Here is a 22,915-nt window from a genome sequence, read left to right as displayed (position 1 = left end):
TCGCTCACAGTGGGATAGTTATAAAAGAGTAATAATATGTAAAGCCGAGCAGTCTTGTCTGGTGACGAGGAAGAAGCTGAAACACAGCAGGTGAACCAGCTGGTTGGAGATATTCAGTTAGAGTCTGAAAGGGTTCTAGCTGGAGCCAAATCTGTTTTATAAAGCAAGTATTACTCTGCCATGCTGATTTTAAGATTGTTTAATGGGAAATTGATTAGTGGTGTTTAAGGGGTAATGGTATGCTGTTATTTTTGTGTGAGAGGTTAGAGTTTAAGATTGTATTCATAATAAAAATTTTTGTTTTAAAGATACCAAATCCCTATTTCTTCATGCAATCATTCGTGGAGCGAATCATTCTTTCCGCACAGTCTTACGAATAAACTAAAATATTGCGGTTTTGGTCCAGTATCCTAAGCACTGTTGGGGTCTGGTCTGGGATCGTAATATATCAGATGTGTTATTTTTAATTGTTTGCCTTTTAAAAAGTGTATTTCAATCCTGAGCCTGTGGCAGCTACAACATTGCCCTTTAATGTGATAGGGAAAGTTCATAATGATGGGATGTCTGGAATGACTTATCATTCAATTGACTCAAGTCAAGTGGAGAAATGAGATGCCTCTTGCAACAGATCTTGGACAGATTCATGTGATGTGGACCAACTGTAGGAATATTCACTCATTTTTCCCAGAAGGCCTGTGCGATTTTATGCATTTGGTGGATTTTTCAGGTCATCGTAAATGGGATAGTTGATGTTCTCATGACTTTTTCCTTCGTACGGAGCATGATGGTTTCACACACAATGACTGGTGGCTCAATGTGAGATTGCACAAGGAGCCACGAGGTTGGGCTGGACTTTAGGATCCCTGATACTGTTCTTAAGGGGAAACTTTGCTCCACGTTCACAATCTTTTGTGTGGAAACTGCAGGGCCATGAAGTAGAGCAGTATTTGGCAGCAATGTGGATGAGGCACAATTTAACATATTCTGGCTGTGTTCTCCGACAATGTTCCGGATAAACCTGACTCTACTTTTTGACCAGTGTTGATGAGATGGGGTTGATGGGCGAGAGTCCTGTCCAGGGTGACACCCAGGTATTTTAAGTGAAGTCTGGATCTGCAGAAGGAAACGGAGCTCTTCCATGGTGGCATTTTGTTCAGGTGGAACACCCTCACAACTGTCTTCCCTAGATTGGGGAGAGGTACTAGTTCCAGAAAAAGCATTCAGTAGCCCAAGTCACTGGTGAGCGTCCTGCTTGCTTTCTTCGGACATCAGCAGTGCTCTGTCATTGACTTGGATTAACCTTTGGGTTTAGGTTCAGGCCATATCAGCCAAATTGATACAACCACTGGCCCCTGTGGCAGACGGGACTGAGACGATATACAGAGGCCCAGTTTTAAGGGTGTTTTTACTGGAGTGATTGGTAGATTTGATGTGCACCATATGCTGCTAGATGGTAACATTCCAGTTCTGAGCAGTTTTCAGAAAAAATGAGATGTCTGAAGTAACCTTATTCTTGTTTTTGTAGGGAAGCCAACACTATTTTCAGGGGAAATTCTCTGGCCACTCGATGTATTGATGAAACAATGAAACTGGTTGGGAAGCATTATCTGAAAGTGACTCTGAAACCTATTTTAGATGAAGTAAGATACTGTTTCATTTCAATATACTTCTTAGTTTATACTCATGCCAACACTTCTAAGATCAGCAAATGGAAGAAAACATACCCCATTGGTTGATCTCCTGTGCAGTTGCTCAAGGAAAAGGTTTTTTAAGTGACCGTTTGCTCTCATGTAACAGACACACCAAGATTTTCCTTTGGTCCTTTAATGGCATCATCTGAAAGAAACACCAGATTCCGCTTTCAACGATAACCATATATGGTCGTCACTGCTCCTCATGTTCTCCATTGCTGAGTTATACTCCTGTTTGATATCCAGTATCGGAGGAGCTGAGTGTTCCTTGGTAAGCCTGGGGAGTCAGTGGCGTAATTGTATTGTCGCTTGACTTGTAATCCAGTGATCCGGGTTCGAATCCCACCAGATTGTGAAATGTAAATCCAATAAAAATCTGGAATTAAAAAGTCTAATGATGACCATGAAACTATTGTCGTAAAAACTCACCTGGTTCACCAATGTCCTTTTAGGGAAGGAAATCTGCCATCCTTACCTGTGACTCCAGATCCACAGCAATGTGGTTGACTCATAAATGCCCTCAGGGTGGCAATAAATGCGGGCCCAGCCAGCAATGAACCTCCCATGAACGAATAAGTCATTGTCTTTGGTCTCCCAATACAAAATCACTATTCACTGGAGCATCCCTGGCCACCTTTTTGAGGCTAAACCTGACTGTTTGCAATGTCTTTGGCACTATCAACAATACCTTGCACCAGCAACACCTCCAATTTAGAATTCTCATTCAGATGTTCAGTTGTCTCCAGTGTTATATCCCTTCTGTTCTCTGTAACTTCCTGCAACCCTCCCAAGATCTCTGTTGGTCCAATCCTGGCCTCCTGTGCATTCCTGATTTCCACCATGCCAGCATTGGCAACTCTTCAATTGCTCTGGGATTCCTACTACTCTCTCATCCTTTAAGACAGCCCATAAAATGTACCTCTTTGATCAGATCTTTGGTCCCTAGCTCTGTGGCTTGGAAACTTTTATCTATTAATGCTCCTGTAAAGGATCTTAGAATGCTTTTGCTATGTCCCCCAGATTATACATGCCTCATTGCCATTTCTGACTCATTCACTTTGTATAAGAAAATAGGCTGGTGTTTGTTTATAAACTGTTCTGTAACATTCCTGTAATCTAGTTTAAAGTCACTAGCTCTATAGTTGAATGATAATGATGCTGCAAAATCTTTTTCACTTGCGTGTCTCCCAAGCATTGTGATCTCTTACCTACACATTTTTTCTACAAATAATGGTAAGCAAGGGGCATTTATTGACTTGCTATGCAGTCATATTTTGTGGCATGGGATACTATCTGCTCAACTGTTTGCCAAACACAATACATTTTCTAAGGCATTGCCACATCGTCATCCTTTGGCACCTGCCAGCAGTATTGATGAGATGCTCATTTTTGTTTGCCAGTCTATAACAAAATATATTTTAAAAATTCATTTTTTTACGTGATGTGGGCATTGCTGACTAGGCCAGCATTTAGTGCCCATGCCTAATTGCCCTTCAGAAGGTGCTGGTGAGCTGACTTCTTGAACCGCTGAAGTCCATGTGGTGTAAGTACACCCACTGTTATTAGAGAGGGAGTTCCAGGATTTTGACCCAGCGAGATTGAAGGAATGGCAATATATTTCCAAGTCAGATGGTGAGTGACTTGGAGCAGAACTCCAGGTGGTGGTGTTCCCATGAATCTACTGCCCTCGTCCTCCTAGAAATGAATGAAATGAAAATCGCTTATTGTCACTAGTAGGCTTCAATGAAGTTACTGTGAAAAGCCCCTAGTCGCCACATTCCGGCGCTTGTCCGGGGAGGCTGGTACGGAAATCGAATCGTGCTGCTGGCCTGCTTGGTGTGCTTTAAATGCCAGCGATTTAGCCAAGTAAGCTAAACGAGTGAGCTAGAGGTAGTGGGCGTGGGTTTGGAGGATGCTGCTAAGGAGCCTTGTTGAGTTCCTGCAGTGCATCTTGTAGATGGTACGCACTGCTGCTACTGTGCTTCGGTGGTGGAGGGAGTGAATGCTTGTGGAAAGGGTGCCAATCAAGCGAGCTGCTTTGTCCTCGATGGTGTGGAACTTGAGTGTTGTTGGAGCTGCACTCATCCAGGCAAGTGGACTGTATTCCATCACACTCCTGACTTGTGCATTGTCGATGTTGGAGAGTCAGGAGGTTAGTTATTTGCCACATGATTCCTAACCTCTGACCTATTCTTGTCGTCATCAATATTTATATGGCTAGTCCAGTTCAGTTTGTGGTCAGTGGTAACCCCCCAGGATGTTGTTAGTGGGGGGTTCTGTGATGGTAATACCATTGAATGTCATGGGGCGATTGTTTGATTCTCTCTTATTGTGGATGGTTATTACCTGGCACTTGTGTGGCGCAAATGTTACTTGCCACTTGTCAACTCGAGCCTGGATATTGTCCAGGTCTTGCTGCATTTGCATGTGGACTGCTTCAGTGTCTGAGGAGTTGTAAATTATACTGACAATTGTGCAATCATCAGCAAATATCCCCACTCCTGACCTTATGTTGGGTGGAGGGTCTTGATGAAGCAGCTGAAGATGGTCCGACCTGGCACACTACCCTGAGGAACTCCTGCAGTGATTTCCCAGGACTGAGATGGCTGACCTCCAACGACCCCGAACAGGAGAGAATCCTCTCCAACAAGGATCATGGCGGCACGTCTGGGAACATCTTCCAAACAAAGCTCTATACCTGGAGGTACCTAAACATATCTGAGCTGGGCAACCCAAATTTCTCCTTAATTCCTCCAGGCTGGTAAATTGCCCTTCCAGGAATAAATCACTAACTCTCTCTAGCTCTTTCTCGTTCCACACACCAAATGTGCTGTCCAACCATGCCGGCTCAAACAGGTGATTAGCACAAGTGGGAGCCAGCCTTGAGGCTACCCCCAACTTAAGATACTTAAGTTGCCTCCATATTTTTAATGTGGACACCACTACTGGGTTCGCCGAGTACATTGCCAGCGCCAATGGTGGTGATGTCATTACCAATGCTCCCCAAGCCTGTCCCTCTACATGACCCAGACTCCATATGAATCCAGAGAACCCCCCGATTCCCGCACAACCCCAACACCTTCTCCGCATTGGCAGCCCAGTAATAGATAGACAATTTGGTAGTGCAAGACCCCTGCCTGCCTTTCCCTCTGAATCCTCAGGGCCTGACCAGCCCAAATAAAGCCGCAGATAAGCTACTCGACACTTCGAAAAAAAGACTTGGGCAGGAACACCAGGAGACACTGAAATAAAAACAAGCATCTCGGCAAGATGTTAATCTTAACCGATTGGACCCAGCCCGCCAAAGATAATGGGAGACTATCCCACCTCTGTAGGCCTGCCTTAACTCTGCATACTAAGCTCATACAATTCAACCTCAGGAGTCACTCCCAATCCCCAGGCACCTGGACCCCTAAGTATTGAAAACTAGTCCCCACTAACAGAAACAGCAACCCCCCCCCCCCCCCCCCCAAAAAAAAATCCGGCCCCCCTCCCCCACATGCTGACCGCAAAATATTTGCTGTTCCCCATGTTCAACTTGTAACCAGAGAGGCTGTAAGCTCTTCAAAACACTTGGTTGGTCTGGAGGCCTTCCACTCCCATCAGCAAACTGAGATTCAGGCATTTTGAATTGTTCTCCAGATCCTCAACTTTAGCCTTCAGGCCCTTATTCTCTCTCTCTCTGATAGAAATGAGGCTATGACAGGTGAGGACCTTGAGAGGATTGTTATCACTAAGGAGGGAGTGATGGGCAAGCTAATGGGGCTAAAGGTAGACAAGTCTCCTGGCCCTGATGGAATGCATCCCAGAGTGCTAAAAGAGATGGCTAGGGAAATTGCAGATGCACTAGTGATAATTTACCGAAATTCACTAGACTCTGGGGTGGTCCCGGTGGATTGGAAATTAGCAAACGTGACGCCACTGTTTAAAAAAGGAGGTACGCAGAAAGCAGGAAATTATAGGCCAGTGAGCTTAACTTCGGTAGTAGGGAAGATGCTGGAATCTATCATCAAGGAAGAAATTGCGAGGCATCTGGATAGACATTGTCCCATTGGGCAGACGCAGCATGGGTTCGTCAAGGGCAGGTCATGCCTAACTAATTTAGTGGAATTTTTTGAGGACATTACCAGTGCAGTAGATAACGGGGAGCCGATGGATGTGGTATATCTGGATTTCCAGAAAGCCTTTGACAAGGTGCCACACAAAAGGTTGCTGCATAAGATAAAGATGCACGGCGTTAAGGGTAAAGTAGTAGCATGGATAGAGGATTGGTTAATTAATAGAAAGCAAAGAGTTGGGATAAATGGGTGTTTTTCTGGTTGGCAATCAGTAGCTAGTGGTGTCCCTCAGGGATCCGTGTTGGGCCCACAATTGTTCACAATTTACATAGATGATTTGGAGTTGGGGACCAAGGGCAATGTGTCCAAGTTTGCGGATGACACTAAGATGAGTGGTAAAGCGAAAAGTGCAGAAGATACTGGAAGTCTGCAGAGGGATTTGGATAGGTTAAGTGAATGGGCTAGGGCCTGGCAGATGGAATAAAATGTTGACAAATGTGAGGTTATCCATTTTGGTAGGAATAACAGCAAACGGGATTATTATTTAAACGATAAAATATTAAAGCATGCCGCTGTTCAGAGAGACTTGGGTGTGCTAGTACATGGGTCACAGAAGGTTGGTTTACAAGTGCAGCAGGTGATTAAGAAGGCAAATGGAATTTTGTCCTTCATTGCTAGAGGGATGGAGTTTAAGACTAGGGAGGTTATGTTGCAATTGTATAAGGTGTTAGTGAGGCCACACCTGGAGTATTGTGTTCAGTTTTGGTCTCCTTACTTGAGAAAGGACGTACTGGCGCTGGAGGGTGTGCAGAGGAGATTCACTAGGTTAATCCCAGAGCTGAAGGGGTTGGATTATGAGGAGAGGTTGAGTAGACTGGGACTGTACTCTTTGGAATTTAGAAGGGGTGAGGGGGGATCTTATAGAAACATTTAAAATTATGAAGGGAATAGATAGGATAGATGCGGGCAGGTTGTTTCCACTGGCGGGTGACAGCAGAACTAGGGGACATAGCCTCAAAATAAGGGGAAGTAGATTTAGGACTGAGTTTAGGAGGAACTTCTTCACCCAAAGGGTTGTGAATCTATGGAATTCCTTGCCCAGTGAAGCAGTTGAGGCTCCTTCATTACATGTTTTTAAGGTAAAGATAGATAGTTTTTTGAAGAATAAAGGGATTAAGGGTTATGGTGTTCGGGCCGGAAAGTGGAGCTGAGTCCACAAAAGATCAGCCATGATCTCATTGAATGGCGGAGCAGGCTCGAGGGGCCAGATGGCCTACTCCTGCTCCTAGTTCTTATGTTCTTATGTTTTATGTTCTCTCCCCTCCCCCGCAGTATTTCAGTTTCCAACGAGGCGATATTGCCTTCATGCCTCGACAAGGCCTCCACACCCTTCAGCGTCTGCCCATAGCCCTTCACAGCTTTGGCCATCTTGCCCAGCTGCTCTCATCAGGCTCAACACCTCCTCGATGGTGGCTTTAAATGACTCTTTAGGTCCAGCAAGCCATTCAGTTTAAGGGCCAATGGATAACAAATGCTGATCCAGCTAGCGATGCTGCATCCTAAGAACGAATAAGAATCTCCTTTCCTTGCCTCTCAAATTGCCCATCCATCTGTCTTTCAAACTTCTCCAACTCCTGCGGCATCACCCCAGCCAACATCTCTCGCCTTTTTGATATTCCTCGGTCGATGATTCACACCAACCCGGTGGGTTTGCATACACAATCTCCTGAAAAAAGGGCAAAAGGGATCAAAATACAAGGATCCTGGCAGGAGCCACCTTTAATACAACTTGCTCTCACCAATGCTTTCAGCCATTTCTTGCTATCGTGTGGGGTGAATCGAATTGGCTGGTAAGACTGGCATCTATGGTGCTGGGGACCTCTGGAGCAACCGGGATGGATCATCCACTCTGCACTTTTTGCTGAAGATTAATGCGAGTGCTCCGGCCTTGTCTATAGCATTGATGTACTGGACGACTCCTTCATTGAGGAAGGGGATATTTGTGGAGCCGCCGCCTCCAGTCAGTTGTTTAATTGTCGTCCACCATTCACGACTGGATTTGGCAGGACTGCAGTACTTAGACTTGATCCGTTGGTTGTGGATCACTTAGGTCTGTCCATCACTTGCTGCTCATGTTGTTTGGCATGCAGGTAGTATTGTGTTGTAGCCTCACCAGGTTGACACCTCATTTTTCAATGTGCCTGATGTTGCTTCTGGCATGCCCTCCTGTACTCTTCAGTGAATCAGGGTTGATCCCCTGGCTTGGTGGTAATGCTGGAGTGGGGGATATGCCGGGCCATGAGATTACAGATCTGTTGCTAAGGGCCTACAGCGCCGCATGGATGCCTAATCTCAAGTTGATTGATATTTTCTGAATCTATCCCAATTAGCACGATGGTAGTGTCACTCAACACGATGGACGGTATCCTCAGTGTGAGGACGAGACTTTGTCTCCACAAGGACTGTGCAGTGGTCACTACCGGCACTGTCATGGACAGATGAATCTGTGGCAGGCAGGTTGGTGAGGATGAGGTCAAATATGTTTTTCCCTTGTTGGTTCCCTACCACCTGTCACAGATGGAATCAAGCAGTTTTGTCCTTTAGGGCTCTGCCAGCTCAGTCACTGGTGGTGCTACTGAGTCACTTGGTGATGGACATTGTAGTCCCCCACCCAGAGTACATTCTGTGCGCTTTCCACCCTCAGTGCTTCCTCCAAGTGGTCTTCAACATGGAGGAGTACTGGTTCATTGGTTGAGGATGGACGGTACGTGGTCATCAGCAGGAGGTTTCTTTGGCCATGACCTGAAGCCATAAGACTCAATGGAGTCCAGAGTCGATGTTGAGGTCTCCCAGATCAACTCCCTTCCGACTGTACTATTGTGTCGCCACCTCTGCTGGGTATGTCCTGCTGGTGAGGCAGGACATATCCAGGGATGGTAATAGGGATGTTATGCGTAAGTTTATTCTGTCAGTATGATGTCAGGCTGTTGTTTGACTAGTCTGTGAGACAACTCTCCCAATTTTGGCACAAGCTCCTAGATGTCAGTAAGGAGGACTGTGCACTGTCGACAGGGCTGATCAAACTCCCACTCCACTTATTCCTGTGTCTGGACACCACGTGTTGACTGTACCATGCTGATGTAATGGTATTGTATACCATTTGACTGAGGGTTGGTCAGTTACGGCAAACATTTACCTGTTAATTTAGCTTTTAGAGACCCTGGTAATTAAAGAATGTATATTGGCACTCCACTGGTGTAACATGGGTCCTGCTTCCTGAGTGACTAAAGAGATCTCTCTACATGCAGAGAAGCCAAAAGCACTGTAACACCACAGGAAACTGATGCAACGCTTTTCTCCAGAACTGTACCTTGTGAAAGATCCCCCAGTTTGAGCCTGCAAATAATAAGACATCTACTTTGACTAGTAAAATGTACATCTGTTTATGAATATTCATTATCTTCACGGAGATAATTGACAATTTTGTTTGTTTAGATTTGTGACTCTGGCAAAACCTGTGAGATTGATCCTATTAAGCTAAAGGAGGGTGATAATGTTGAAGTGAATAAGGTATGTACATGGTCAGATTTTCTGATAATTACTTCAATTTCTAATATATAATTTGCGGGAAGGTTTGTTTTATAAGTTACTATAAAACAGTTTTATCTAACTGGTTTCACCATACTATTTTTTTTTTTAAATTTAGAGTACCCAATTCATTTTTTCCAGTTAAGGGCAATTTAGCGTGTCCAATCCACCTACCCTGCACATTTTTGGGTTGTGGGAGTGAAACCCATGCAAACACTGGGAGAATGTGCAAACTCCACACAGGACGTGACCCAGAGCCGGGATCGAACCTGGGACCTCGGACCCATGGGGAAGCAGTGCTAACCACTGGGCCACTGTGCAGCTCCATCACCATACTATTTTAAATTTGTGCAAAAGTGCCTTGATTACCACATTCAATTATTCACTTTTTTGGTTCCTTGCAAGAAGATAACTCTTGAATTCTGATGGCAGAGGGCAAGTAGTGTTGCCAACAGTTCTGCAAGCAAACTGCCATCTCACAAATGTGTTGCAACTGAAACAAGACATGCCACTCTTCAAGAGAGCTCATTTAAAAATATTCCTCTGGTTTTAGCCATTGCCCCTACCTAATGGTAAGGGCTCAAGGCAATTATGTGGCGGTGGATGACAAGATAGCTGGACGTGACTGAGTACTGTTTTAGCACCTATCTTTTGCTGAGTCTCGGGTATATCAGCAATGTGAGCTACCTGATGTTGGGTCAGCCAGGTAATCATCAGGTCATATTGGTGGCAGTGCTTAACAGGTGAGTGCAGTTAGAGAGGGTGAGTATAGGCAGTTAAAGAAGGGCAGGACAGTCAAAAATCAGAGCAGCAATTAATAAATAATCTAAGAATCTTCCTGATATACTACTTTGAGTTATTTGTCCGAGGGGGTCCTTTCTATTGTGTTGTGAATTGAGCTAGCATTCTAATGCAAATGATACCTTTCTTCATTCAGTTTATGTTCAAATTTGCAGGAGAACCTACGGCAGTATGTTGAAAGAGTGTTCAATGTGATTGTAAAATCCAGTATGAGTTGTCCCACCCTAATGTGCGAGGTGTTTAATTCACTACAAAACTTAGCAAGGAAGCAATTTCCAGGTAAGAGGTCAAAGTCAGAATATTTCAAACCATTTTTTCTGTCGAGCAAGATATTTGTGAAACATAATGTGAAGGAACAGGTTAATGGTTGGAAATTAACGTTAACTCCAATTACAGTTTGGAGCTTTAAGTTGCAGATCATCCATAAACCCATTAACGGAATACGCCTGAGACACTAGTGGCCTACCCTTGTACCCGTTTTCCTAAAATTGAGCTATGCTGTGGATTTTGTTTTTGTTAGAGATTTTAAAATAAGATTGCCGCAATGTCCTGCTGCATCTATTTGGCTGTTGAGGTTTGTAGATTGAAGCTTAATCAGTGTCAGAAAATCAGGCTCATGACCTTGTGTGCTTAATTTACAGCTGACTTAATTTTCCAGCCAGTGATTTATAGGGGCTAATGAATACTGTGTTGCATACATTTGTGAAATTTTTTTTTTTTAATTTTAGAGTACCCAATTATTTTTTCCAATTTAGGGGCAATTTAGCGTGGCCAATCCACCTAGCCTGCACATCTTTTGGGTTGTGGGGGCGAAACCCACGCAGACACGGGGAGAATGTGCAAACTCCATACAGACAGTGACCCAGGGCCAGGATTCGAACCCGGGTCCTCATGGCCGCAAGCAGCAATGCTAACCACTGTGCCACCATGCTGCCCTCCATTTGTGAAATTAACTTGGACGCATTTGATCCTACACTGAATTTCACAACTTCTGGTGAACTGCCACTGTCCTGACCCATATTAAATGACAATGCGACAGGGAAATTGTCCTATCCTACTTTGGAATGTCTCTGAAAGATGTTTCGTTGATAACTGCGCCTATTGATTTTGAGAACATTTACTTGTGCGTGCAGAATCTTGTTTTCTTTACACTCGACTGGTACTGGAGGACTGGAGAATTGCAAACATTGCACCCTTGTTCAAAAGCGACGCAATGAACCCAGCAACTACAGGCTGGCCAGTTTATCTTTGTGGGTGGGGTGATTTCTAGAAGCTCATTTCCTAACCACTCGTACAACTGACAACTTGTCAACCCATGGACGGCTGTGGTTCAAGAAGGTGGCGCACCACCACCTTCACGAGGGTAATTGGGGAATGGCATAAAGACTGGCCTAGCCAGGGAAACCCACATCCCATGAACAAATATTTTAAAAATATAATCTGGGACAGAATTAATAGTCACGTGGACAAGTGCAGGTTAAAGCCAGCATAGATTTCTTGGGGGTGGGGGGAAATTAAGCTCAACTAACTTAACTAACTAGCTAAACTAACTTGCCAGAGTTTTTTGAAAAGATAACAAAGAGGGTTGATGAAGGTAATGCTATTGATGTGGTGTACATGAACTTCCAAAAGGCATTTGATACAATATCGCACAACATGGATATTAAATTGGCTGAGAGACAGGAGTCTGATAGTATTGGTTAATGGATGCTTCTCTGACTGAAGGAAGGTTTGTAGTGGAGTTCCCCGAGGTCAGTGATGGGACCATTTCCCTGATGTCTATTAATGACCTAGACCGTGGTGCACAGATTACAATTTCACAGGTTTCAATTGATACAAAAGTGGTAGCATGGTGATGAGGATGGTGCAGAACTTCAGAAGAACATAGTTGATGGATTGGGCGAACAGGTGGCAGATATGGAGAAATGTGAAATTATTACTTTTGGTAGGACAGACGTGGAGAGATAATATAAAATGAAGGGGATGCAGGAGCAGAGGGACTTGGGTGTGAATATTCATAAATATTGAAGATGGCAAGACAGGTTGAGAGAGTAGTGAATAAAACATACAATATCCTAGACTTTATTAAGAGCTTGATCCAAAGCAAGAAAAGTGTTTGGGGTGGTAAAGATGAAATGGAGCAAATGCTCCACATGGTAGGTGGAAGCTCCCACTTGGGTAATTACTTCACCATTGCACTTGAACAAAGCTTCAGTGAGTTCAAGAGTTGTCTATACAAATTGTTGATAAACATGTTGTGCTTTTTAGCCACTTGATGGCATTATAGTCTGTCATTTGAGAAACTCATGCCATGTGTCTTGTTTTCCGGTTGCACTGGATTCTGGTGTTCATAATTCAGATCGTTTCCATTATTGGTTTAGTTGTGCAATGTAAGTCGAGTATCCCTTGCCCAAAACTGTTGAGTATTCAGATATTTTCGGTTTTCTAATCTACCATATGTACACTAAGCCTAGTCCTACTTGCATTACAATCGGCTAGCTGTAGTCTACAAATACTAGGGTGTTTCTCCATTTGCCAACTCTCCCACCCGAATCTTTGCCTATTAACACCTATTGCACCTGTAATATAATATTACATTGGTTTATTAACGTAACAAATTACCTGCAGTTCAGTTTTTGGATGTTTGATTTTCGGCTGTACGGATAAAGGATATTCAACCTGCAATTTCTTGATAAGCACCACAACACAATGCATGAAAGGAACTGAGTACAGGGTTCCAACTGGCTTGCTGAACAATGAAAATGTTTTTCAAATTTCTCCATTAATCAGTTTAATCCACACACAATGTTTTTCATGCTCCTGGGCATTTCTTTGAATAAACAGAAAAGTGAAGGCCTTTCTGCAGTAGAAATAATGGTGACGCAACTCTTAAAAATGTAAATTGAACAATAACTTCAACCAACAGTGTATGTGCAGTTAAACGCTGAAATGTGGGAGTTGCTGCCTGAGCTGCCTTGCTCCTCGAAAGGCTGTGTGAAAAATGCATCTCAGTATTAAAATGCGTGGAAGAGCATGAGGCTACTGTACCTGTGAGACATCTACCCACCAAATTTGTCAGAAAAGATTAGGGCTTGTCCATTCAAGTGAAACTACCAGTCAAATTTTAATAGTGATAATTCTTAATTACTGCCCAGCAGTTCCAGTGCAAAATCCCCTGGATTGCTTCTGGGCAAGCCCAATAAATGGCTGGTGCCATTTGTTTGTTAGAGAGGGCAAAGTCCGATCCACACTACCACTGATCTGCGTCAGAACATTGAGTTCACTCTCTAAGACTTGAGCACATCACCTTGGCTGGCATGTCAGTCCAGTAGCGAGGAAGTATTGCACTGTTGAAGATACTGTCATTTGAGTGAGGCGTTAAATTGCCTGCTCGGGTAAACAAACAAAAGATCTCGAGGCACTATTTAAAGAGCAGGTGTAGAAAGCGCCGGTGGTGGCATGTGTGAGGGGGTTATGCACTAGGTAGTTCCTGCTGGGACACTTGTTTTTTTTGGCCCTTTTTGCCTGGTTCCCAGTGTTTTTAGATGCATAAATTCTACCCATATGAAAGTAGATGGAGCCTATTGAAGAATGTCAAAAAAAGCTGGAAGTAAGAAGTCTGTTGGTGGAAATTCTTTGACAAACGCAGGTTTTGCGTGGCGCCTCAGTAGGGAAGATAGCAGCGGTGGGTGTGGAAGCCCAAATCCTACTGCGTATTCCTCGCAGATGCTCGTTAACTTGATGGGGGAGGGTGGACTGGCGTCCTCTCCAGAGCTTGACAGGACACATTGAACAGAAGCTTCGGGCAAATGAGCCACCACAAGCAGTTATCGTAAAATTCCATCGCCTTTAGGAGAAGGAGCAGGCCCTGAAGTGGGCCAAGGAGAACCCTGATTTTGAGGTAGGAATCAAGCCTCTTTAGAATCTATCAAGATGTCGTCACAAAGCTTGTGAAGAGGCAGGTGGCCTTTAATAAGACTAAAGCAGCATTGTACTAGAGTGGGGTACGGTTTGTGGTAGTGTACCTGGCGAGGCAGCAGGTTACATTTGAGTCAAAGGACTATTACTTTGACACTTCAGAGGAGGCTGAGGTATTTGTTACAAAACATGGACTGGGATCAAGTTAAGTGGGCTCTGTGGGGACTTTTGTAGTTATTATGGGAAGAGGTTTTGGGGTATTTGGTATATATTTGTTATTTCTTTGCTCATGGGATGGGACTGTTTTGCATAAGTTATATGGTGGGAGAAAGGAGGGGACGTTCTGAGAGGTAATGTTTAAGGCAGTATTTTTCAAACTATATGGTTCTCGATAGGATTTTGATGGTTGTAAGGGTGTTGAATTTTGTTTTACTATTTGCAGCCGGGCAGGTAGAGGTGTTTTATTTTCTTTCATTTCCAAAGTCGGGGTCGTGGGCGGGTGTCAGGAGGGCCGCGGGGCCGATCACCTGAATTAATGCGCAACAGCCGCAGCAGCTGGCTTTTAAAAATGTCAGCTGTGACCAGCTTTCAGGTGCAGGCGCACTGTGCACGCGTGTCCACTCAGCAGTATGCATGCCCGGAGTCCAGCAAGAAACACTGCCTCCTCCTGACGTCAGCGTGCTGACCCAGGAGAAGAATTTGTTTAATTCAATGCAGTCTTCCTGCCTGAAGCAACGGCAGAGAACAGGTCCTGCGCCCCGAACACTGTGTCACATGCTCTGGGCTCGATTGCAATTCCCCTATTTGATCAGCAGCAACAGGGCTGTAAAATTTTTAATGGATCATTTTGTAATAAGGGCCAGCGACACAAACAGGCCAGGATCTCACAACTAAACCTGCTGGAAGGAATGGCTCAGGAGAATCCACAGCAGACAAAGCAGTGGTGGGGTGAGCTCCAGGACCTCTTATGAGCAACCAATACAGAAATGTAATATTGTGACAAAGCAAGTGAGTATTGAGGACCAAGCAGGCTCACCTGTCGCATTAAAGGTAAGCGAAAATGGTGGGTCGCGATGGTTTGTCGGCGTGGGTCGCGACGGTTTGCCAGCTGGTAAAAATGGATCCTGGAAAAAAAGTTTGACAAACACTGATGTAGAGGATCTAGTCTGGGTGCACTGGTGACGGCCTAGTTTCTGTTTTTCCCGGCAAGATACTCCCATTGTGTCCACTTTAAGCTTGGATCCATATCGAGGATGACCTCTATTAGTGCCAATCATTTACTTGAGACGTCGAGACTGGACACCACGGTTGGGGTGTGGGGCTTCAGAGATTTGGGTTTGTTTTGGAGGGATTCTTGGCGAAGATTGGGCTTTCGGGGCCAAACTCTTTCAGGTACCTCAAGATAAGGAATTTTGTATGTCAGGCCTTCCTGACTTTTCCTGTGGAACTACCAATGTCTCTGGTGGAGAGAATCCTTTCGTTGATGGGATCGGAGGGGAGTAGCACGTCCTACGTTTACAGGTGGATTCGGTCTGAGGATTCGGACCCTGTGGATGAGGTGAAGGCGAAGTGGGAGAGTTGGTGACCCACAGTAGATGATGTGTGCAGTGAGGCCCTTCATAAGGATCTGATCCAACTTGAGATGGTGCAAAGGGAGCACATGACCAAAGCTAAGAGTGCAGCTTCTTTCCAGAGGTAGAGGACAGATGCGAGCAGTGTTCGTAGAATCATAGAATTACTATGATGCCGAATAGGCCATTCGGCCCATCAAGTCTGCACCAACCCTCTGCTAGGCCCATGCCTCGACCCTATCACCATAACTCAATAATTGCACCTGACCTTTTGGACACTAAGGGGCAATTTAGCATGGCCAATCAACTTAACCTGAACATCTTTGGACTGAGAGAAAATCCGCGCAGACCCTGGGAGATTGTATAAACTCCACAGTGACCCACGACTGGAATTGAACCCGGGTCCCTGGTGCTGTGAGGCAGCAGTGCTAATCACTGTGCCACCATGCTGCACCATTCCAGGGGGGCCGGTCAACCGCAAAAAGTGTTCTTGTCCTGTCCCAAACTGGTAAGCTTTTGGGTCTCCTTTAGCACCATGTCAGTGATTTTGAATATTGACCGGGAGCCTTGTCCTCAGATGGCTATTTTTGGGGAGATGGACTTGACAGGGCTACAAATGGCGGGTGAAGGCAGTTGTCTTTGCCTTCGCCTCATTGATTGCCCAGAGACGAGTTGTACTGGAGCGGCGATCTTCTACTCTGCCAAGTGCCTCGGTATGGTTCGGTGACCCAATGAAATTCTTGTACCTAGAGAAAATCAAGTACACTGTTAGGGGGGGTCAGTTGAGGGTTCTGCTGGAGATGGCAGCGATTCATTGCCTACTGTTATGCGCCAGGTTTAACAACTCCAAAGTATATTATGGAGTCCACCTGGCCTGCAACCATTTATTGATTTTGGTTACGATGAGCACAAGAGCCTGCCTTTCAGGTGTTAATTAACAGAGTTCTTAGGCGCTTTTAATCAAAAAAACAAGCTTTATTCTACGAATTTAGTTAACATTTGTAGAAACACACAGTAAGCATTTTTATCACCTACAAACATAAAGACCCCACACAGCTACAATAATCTATGTATAACTGTTTCAATTCAGTAACAAAATCCAAGTAAAACCAGAAACCCCTTTTCAAAGGTGAGGCCCAGCACATGGCACTCTTACTGTGTATAAGACTTGTTAGTGATACTCTGTTCCCCATCTCAAACAGCAGGATTGAATTCCTTCCAGAAAGCAGTTATCACTTTTAAGTTATCAAGTAGCCTGGAAACATCTTTTAAAATGAAGATAGAGAAACATTTCTTTTAACCTGTACAGTTCAAAACCAGTCCAAACTCAAAGTAAAAACTCCCAGAGCCACAACCCAACTCCACCCACACAATGACATCACTGAAGCCATGTGATAAGACAAAAACATTTCTTAAAGGGATTCTCCCATGACACTACTTTAAGGAATCTGTCACCGCAAGTTGCTGTGGGGGAGTGGTTTTTTTGGGGGGTTTTGTTCTTTTTTCCCCTCTTTGTGGATGAAGTGTGTGGTTGATGGATCTTTGTTACGCTGGTTTTGTGTAAACTGTGCTGTGGGTAATGTGGCTTGGTTATAAAACTTATTGTAAATGGAAAATCTTCATAAAATATATATATATTTTTTAAAGAGCAGATATATTTTGATGTCCTGACCATTTTTTCTTCAGTTGACTGCTAATAATTAATTGGCCAAACTTTCTTTTGCTGGACCTTGGTGTACGAAAATTGGCTGCTGCATTCGCCTACATTCACTGCATTTGGATGACCTGAGGATCTAAAGTGCAATCACCTTAGTTTATTTTTAAAAGAGCATCCCTTTGAGAAGTTGGAATTAAAAGGGTTGCTTATTAATGGTGTTGTTGCACTTTCCTGAGAATTCTGCAAACACGTGCCAAAGTGGAGTGTGGTCCTACTTGCATAAGCAACTCTGGTAAAGTTAAACACCAGCACCATCCTTGTTGCCTTGGATCTGACAATATTTGTATTTAAGCTCTCACGATTTGGTAAGTGGTATATGTCCCCATGTGTATTCAGGGAAAACAAATCATGCAGGTGGATGTGATTCCTCTGTAACTTATTTGGAAAGGTTTGAATGTATCAATGCAGGCCAGGCACCAAAATTAAATTAAGATATTGTTAACTGCCATTATTTACAAATGTCTGTTTTTCTAGATGATCCTCATGTGAAGTACTCTGCTGTAAGCAGCTTTGTTTTCCTTCGATTCTTCGCAGTCGCAATGGTTTCGCCTCATAGTTTCCACCTCCGGCCCCACCATCCAGTAAGTTGTGCGACATAGTTCAGAATTTTGAAACAAAAAAGTTGATCACTGAGGACTTCTCAATCTGAAATACACTGGTTTGATTTAACTCTTATCTGGTACGGTGAATTTTGATGTGACCAACTTGTAATGAAGTAAAGGTACACACAGACAAAAATTGTGGTGACTTCATTCAGCATTGTATAAACAGCAAATGCCCTGATAGAAATGAGACTGAGTTAATAGTGCCTTAAATGGCAAATGCTGCCTGAGCTGACTGTTCAGCATTTTCTGTTTTTCTTCCAAAGTTTGAGCATTCGCAATATTTTGCTATTTTAGTGCATGGACCAAGTTAGGTGTACTTGTGACTTGACCAGGTACTTGCAAAGCATTTAAGGCAGTGGACCCTTCAGAGCAATGCAATTCTACAGTATCTGAAAATCATCACTAGGAAATAAAAAAAGAAACAGAGGCAGTGGCGTAGTGGTATTGCCATTGGACGAGTAATCCAACGATCCAGGGCAATGCTCTGTGTTCAAATCCCACATCGAATCCCACGTGGCAGATGGTGAAATAAAAATCTGGAATTAAAAGTCGAATGATGACCATGAAACCATTGTCGATTATTGCAAACCAACCTGGTTCACTAATGTCCTTTAGGGAAGGAACTTCCATACTTAACTGGTCTGGCCTACAAGTGACTCCAGATCCACAGCAATGTGGTTGACTCTTAATTGCCCTCAGGGCTGCGCAATCAATGCTGGCCCAGCCAACAACACCCGCACCTCATGAACAAATATTTAAAAACAAAACAAAGCAGTGAGAGAGGCATTAAATAAGTGAACTGGGAAGTTGTGCTGAATGATGTGCAATTTGATGAAAATTGAGTAATTTTCAAAAGGTATACCATCTTGAATATCCATGAGAAGCATGTGCCTAAGGGAAAATTATAAGATTACTTAGGCCTTTGTCTCAATGGCAATCAGTCTTAAATCCTAAACTAAAAGTGTTGCGGTGCTGCTCGAGAGATTAGTCTCTGGGTTAATAGCTTTTCGTCATCCTTTTATGTTCTGGCCTGAGAAACTGGTAGATGCTGTTAACTTTTCTGTTTAATTTTTCAATTTCTTCCCATTTCCTTGCAGGATGTTCAGACATCTCGAGTCTTGACCCTAATTTCTAAAACAATCCAAACCTTGGGAAGCTGGGGCGGTTTATCGAAAAGCAAACTGGTCAGCACTATTTATTTTTGCGAAATAATTTACATTTTATTGTTTCATTTTGTGCACTAATTTGCAATTTCTTTGAATTACAGTCCAGCTTCAAGGAGTCCTATATGTGTGATTTTTTTAAACTGTTTGCAGAAGAAAAATGCATTGAGTCAGTTAAAAAGGTGAGCTTAAGAATGAAACTTAAGAATTCTGCAGTCATTTGAACTCCATAAGGATGTTACTACTGCTAAGTGTACTGAATCGTGTATACTACAAATAGAGAATTTTGTTAGTTAAAATTTATTCTATAGTTGATAATCTGATATTGTGTTGTCAGTATTGTCAGCATCCTATTTGATTATGATGGAATGGGAGAAGAAAAAAATTAGAATGTACCCTACTTGGATATCATTTTAGAAATGTGCATCTTGCATTTCTGGGGAAATTGAACTTAAAAGGATATATACCTATCATCTGAAAAGTCCAAAATTACTTGTTTCTCCTCATTCATAAGGTATACTGGATGCAGTTAAGGCGTGATCTTTGTTTCTGATGTGATACTTTCTAGATAGAGTGGACTGGTTGAGTATTAGTGATCAACACAGTTCACAGGATGTGCAATTTATTTTAATGTAAATGCCTCCTCTCATCTTGCACAATTTGTTTTATCCATTCATGGGATGTGAATCTCCTTCAGAAGACCAACATTGATTGGTGAGCCACGTTCTTAAATATAGCTGAGGTGGCATGCTAAGCATTTCAGGGGGAAGTTAAGAGTTGGCCATATTGCCTGGGTTTGTAGTTAATATATAGGCCAGGTGAAGATTTTCTCCCCCAAAGACTAGATGGATTTTTAATGACAATCTGATAATTTTGCATTCCCTATTTCTGATATTTAGCTATTTTCCCCCAAGGTTTTTTAATAATTAAATTTTAATTCCCCAACCACCACAACGTAATTTGAACTCGTGTCACCCACAGGACTGTTAATGCAGGCATCACCAGTTAGTAACATAACTACAATGCTGCCCTATGTAACCTCAAACTATTTAGTGAGTCTCTGATTTCGCTAACTGTATTTTGACAATTGTCATCTATATTTTTGCCTTTAGTTTATAGATGAAATATCTTCTGCGCAGAGTAAGGAGCCCACTGGTGTGGATGAACCAATTATTCTCAAAGAAGGGTAAGAGTAAAAATGAGCAATCATGATGTTAAATGACACATTATATAAGATATGTCATAATGTGGAACTGATGAGGATATCCAACGGTTATGAACGCCTGTGAGAACAACCATTTTGACAAAACAATGAGCGACATAGCATCAAGGCCAAATATCAGAGATTGTTCAATAGAAGGAGGTAAACTTACAAGTCCTTCATACTAAATACCCTGGCAAATTTTGACATTGTTGAGTTAGCTGCTTTGTCATAGCTGAACTCAAATAATTTGGCTAGGCCTTGACTTATAATAGAAAACTAATGGAAGCAAGAGTTTTTACCAAATCCTTGGACAATAGCTAATTGACACCTTGAAACCATAAAAACAAAAAATATATTGTTTCTCCTTTGCAGTGAAGTTATTAAAAGAGCTCAGGGAAGAAATCGAATCCGTAAGGTTCATAATTTTAAGAAGCGATGGCTCCGTTTGACCAACAGAGAGATCTCTTATCACAAACAGTCAGGTATGCCTATTAGACCTGTTTCCATCATTAACCGTGTGGTTGAAGTCATGGGATGGCATGGGAGCAGCTGAGCCAATGTGGGGTTCAGCAGGCATGGGGATGGGGTGGGACCGTGGTGCCCAGGTCTGCATGGGATTTTGCAGGGGCAATAGGGTCTGCTGAGTAGGTGGTGAAGTAAGTTGGGGGAGAGGGGCTGCTGAGTGAGTGAAAAGATGTGGGGTAGGAAGGGGTTTGGGAAAAGAATCATATTTGGCTTGGGGGAGAGGGGCTTCACTGCATTTTCTGTCACCGTGGAATATGGACAGCTTGGCTGGAAACAACATGAGTGTATAATAAAAATATTTTTACGAAGTACGTTCAGAACACAGATTTTCATATTTGCATTATGTATTATGTGATAAATGAGATTCAATAATTGCTGCATATTACTATATTGCTTTATTGCTTACCATTTTCATTGACATCTGGAGTCATATACATTTTTCATTAGTTTTTTTTATAGTATATTCATAGGATGTGAGCATTGTTGTCTATCCCTAATTGCCTTCTAAAATGGGGTCATATTGGAAAATAGTTTGCGCAGCACTTCTGTAGTTCTTTGCTTTGTGTGTCATGTTCTGTTAATGCATATAATGAAGGATGAAGTCTATACAAATTGCAATGAATACTGAAAAGCTGAAGTCATTTTGGCGATTTGAAATAAGTACATTGGACTATGATGTGACTGTAGAAAAGGGAAACCTAATGTTTCTACCCACTTGAAGTTTCAGAATTCCATCTGTTTGAAGTGGCTGAGAAGCTTTTGCATTTCACTGCAGATCATAAAAAGTGCTAAAATTACACTATTTCTTGTCGCAAAAATCTTTCATTCCCTTTTGCCTTCAGCCACTCTCATGCCTGGAATCTGCACTTATTCCAGTAACTTTACCAATTCCTTGTACAGCGGAAATGATTTCAATTGCACACTTTGAAGGAACAGATTTGAAGCAGGGTGAATTATTATTACTTGTATTGACAGATGTTGCGGTTTGCCTTTGTTGCCATGGCCAATTCTTTGGAACTCTCTCCACCCCTCCACCACCCTTCCCACTTTTAAAAAAGCTTTCTCAAAAAAAATTTAAAAATTCTTGGGCCAAGTCTTTTCGTAAACCCCCCCACCAAAGCCAAATAAGTGCCTGCTCCTTTTCTACCCTCATTAATCATATTGCAAGTTGTTTTGAAGCACAATTTATGACCACGAAGTTACATAGAACATAGAACAGTACAGCACAGAACAGGCCCTTCGGCCCTCAATGTTGTGCCGAGCCATGATCACCCTACTCAAACCCACATATCCACCCTATACCCGTAACCCAACAACCCCCCCCCCCCCTTAACCTTACTTTTATTAGGACACTACGGGCAAATTAGCATGGCCAATCCACCTAACCCGCACATCTTTGGACTGTGGGAGGAAACCGGAGCACCCGGAGGAAACCCACGCACACAGGGGGAGGACGTGCAGACTCCACACAGACAGTAACCCATCCGGGAATCGAACCTGGGATCCTGGAGCTGTGAAGCATGTATGCTAACCACCATGCTACCCTGCTGCCCTAAAGTTCAATATAATTTAATATGTTAATGAAAAAAAAAGGATTTGTCAGTTAACTACTTTGCACAAAGAAACCATAGAGAATCTTTGGACAATGGAGTAGTGCTTTCAGTACATATTATGCGGAGTATATACATTAGTGGTAGCAGAAAGTTCTATTTTCTTGCACTAACGTTCCTCACGTTCAGCATAAAATCAATCCACTAAGAGTTTTGAAGTTTGCAGGTGACGTTAAAGTAGGAAACCGATTAGGTTTTGTGGATGGGGGCAAGACATTTTACCGAGTCATTGACTAAGTGATGGGCAAAGCTTTGACAGATGGAGTTCAATGCGGAAAGTATGAGGTCACCCACCTTGAATCTGACAAAGACAGTTTGACATGGTTAGAAACTGGAGCAGCAAAGGGATTTAGGTGTTACGTACACAAATCATGTACAGGTACAAAAAGTGATCAGGAAGGCTAATAGAACGTTGGCCCTAGCTCAAGGGGACTGGAATTCAAAGTGGGAGCAAGTTATGCTTC

At 43.1% G+C, this 22,915-nt stretch overlaps 1 protein-coding gene across 2 annotated transcripts in view; it reads left to right on the top strand.

Moving 5' to 3' along the window:
* rasa2 (RAS p21 protein activator 2) overlaps positions 1-22,915 on the top strand; it is a 204,215-nt gene that overhangs the window by 163,782 nt on the left and 17,518 nt on the right. For both annotated transcript variants that reach the window (XM_038815283.1, XM_038815284.1), the window contains 8 exons: positions 1,526-1,640; positions 9,245-9,319; positions 10,294-10,417; positions 17,819-17,925; positions 19,047-19,133; positions 19,217-19,294; positions 20,225-20,298; positions 20,689-20,798. In XM_038815283.1, coding sequence (XP_038671211.1) covers positions 1,526-1,640; positions 9,245-9,319; positions 10,294-10,417; positions 17,819-17,925; positions 19,047-19,133; positions 19,217-19,294; positions 20,225-20,298; positions 20,689-20,798 — 770 coding nt within the window. The remainder of the gene's footprint in view (positions 1-1,525; positions 1,641-9,244; positions 9,320-10,293; positions 10,418-17,818; positions 17,926-19,046; positions 19,134-19,216; positions 19,295-20,224; positions 20,299-20,688; positions 20,799-22,915) is intronic.

This window comes from Scyliorhinus canicula, chromosome 13, assembly GCF_902713615.1.
Source record: "Scyliorhinus canicula chromosome 13, sScyCan1.1, whole genome shotgun sequence".
Lineage (NCBI taxonomy): Eukaryota > Metazoa > Chordata > Chondrichthyes > Carcharhiniformes > Scyliorhinidae > Scyliorhinus > Scyliorhinus canicula.
This window is presented reverse-complemented; position numbering and strand designations above follow the sequence as displayed.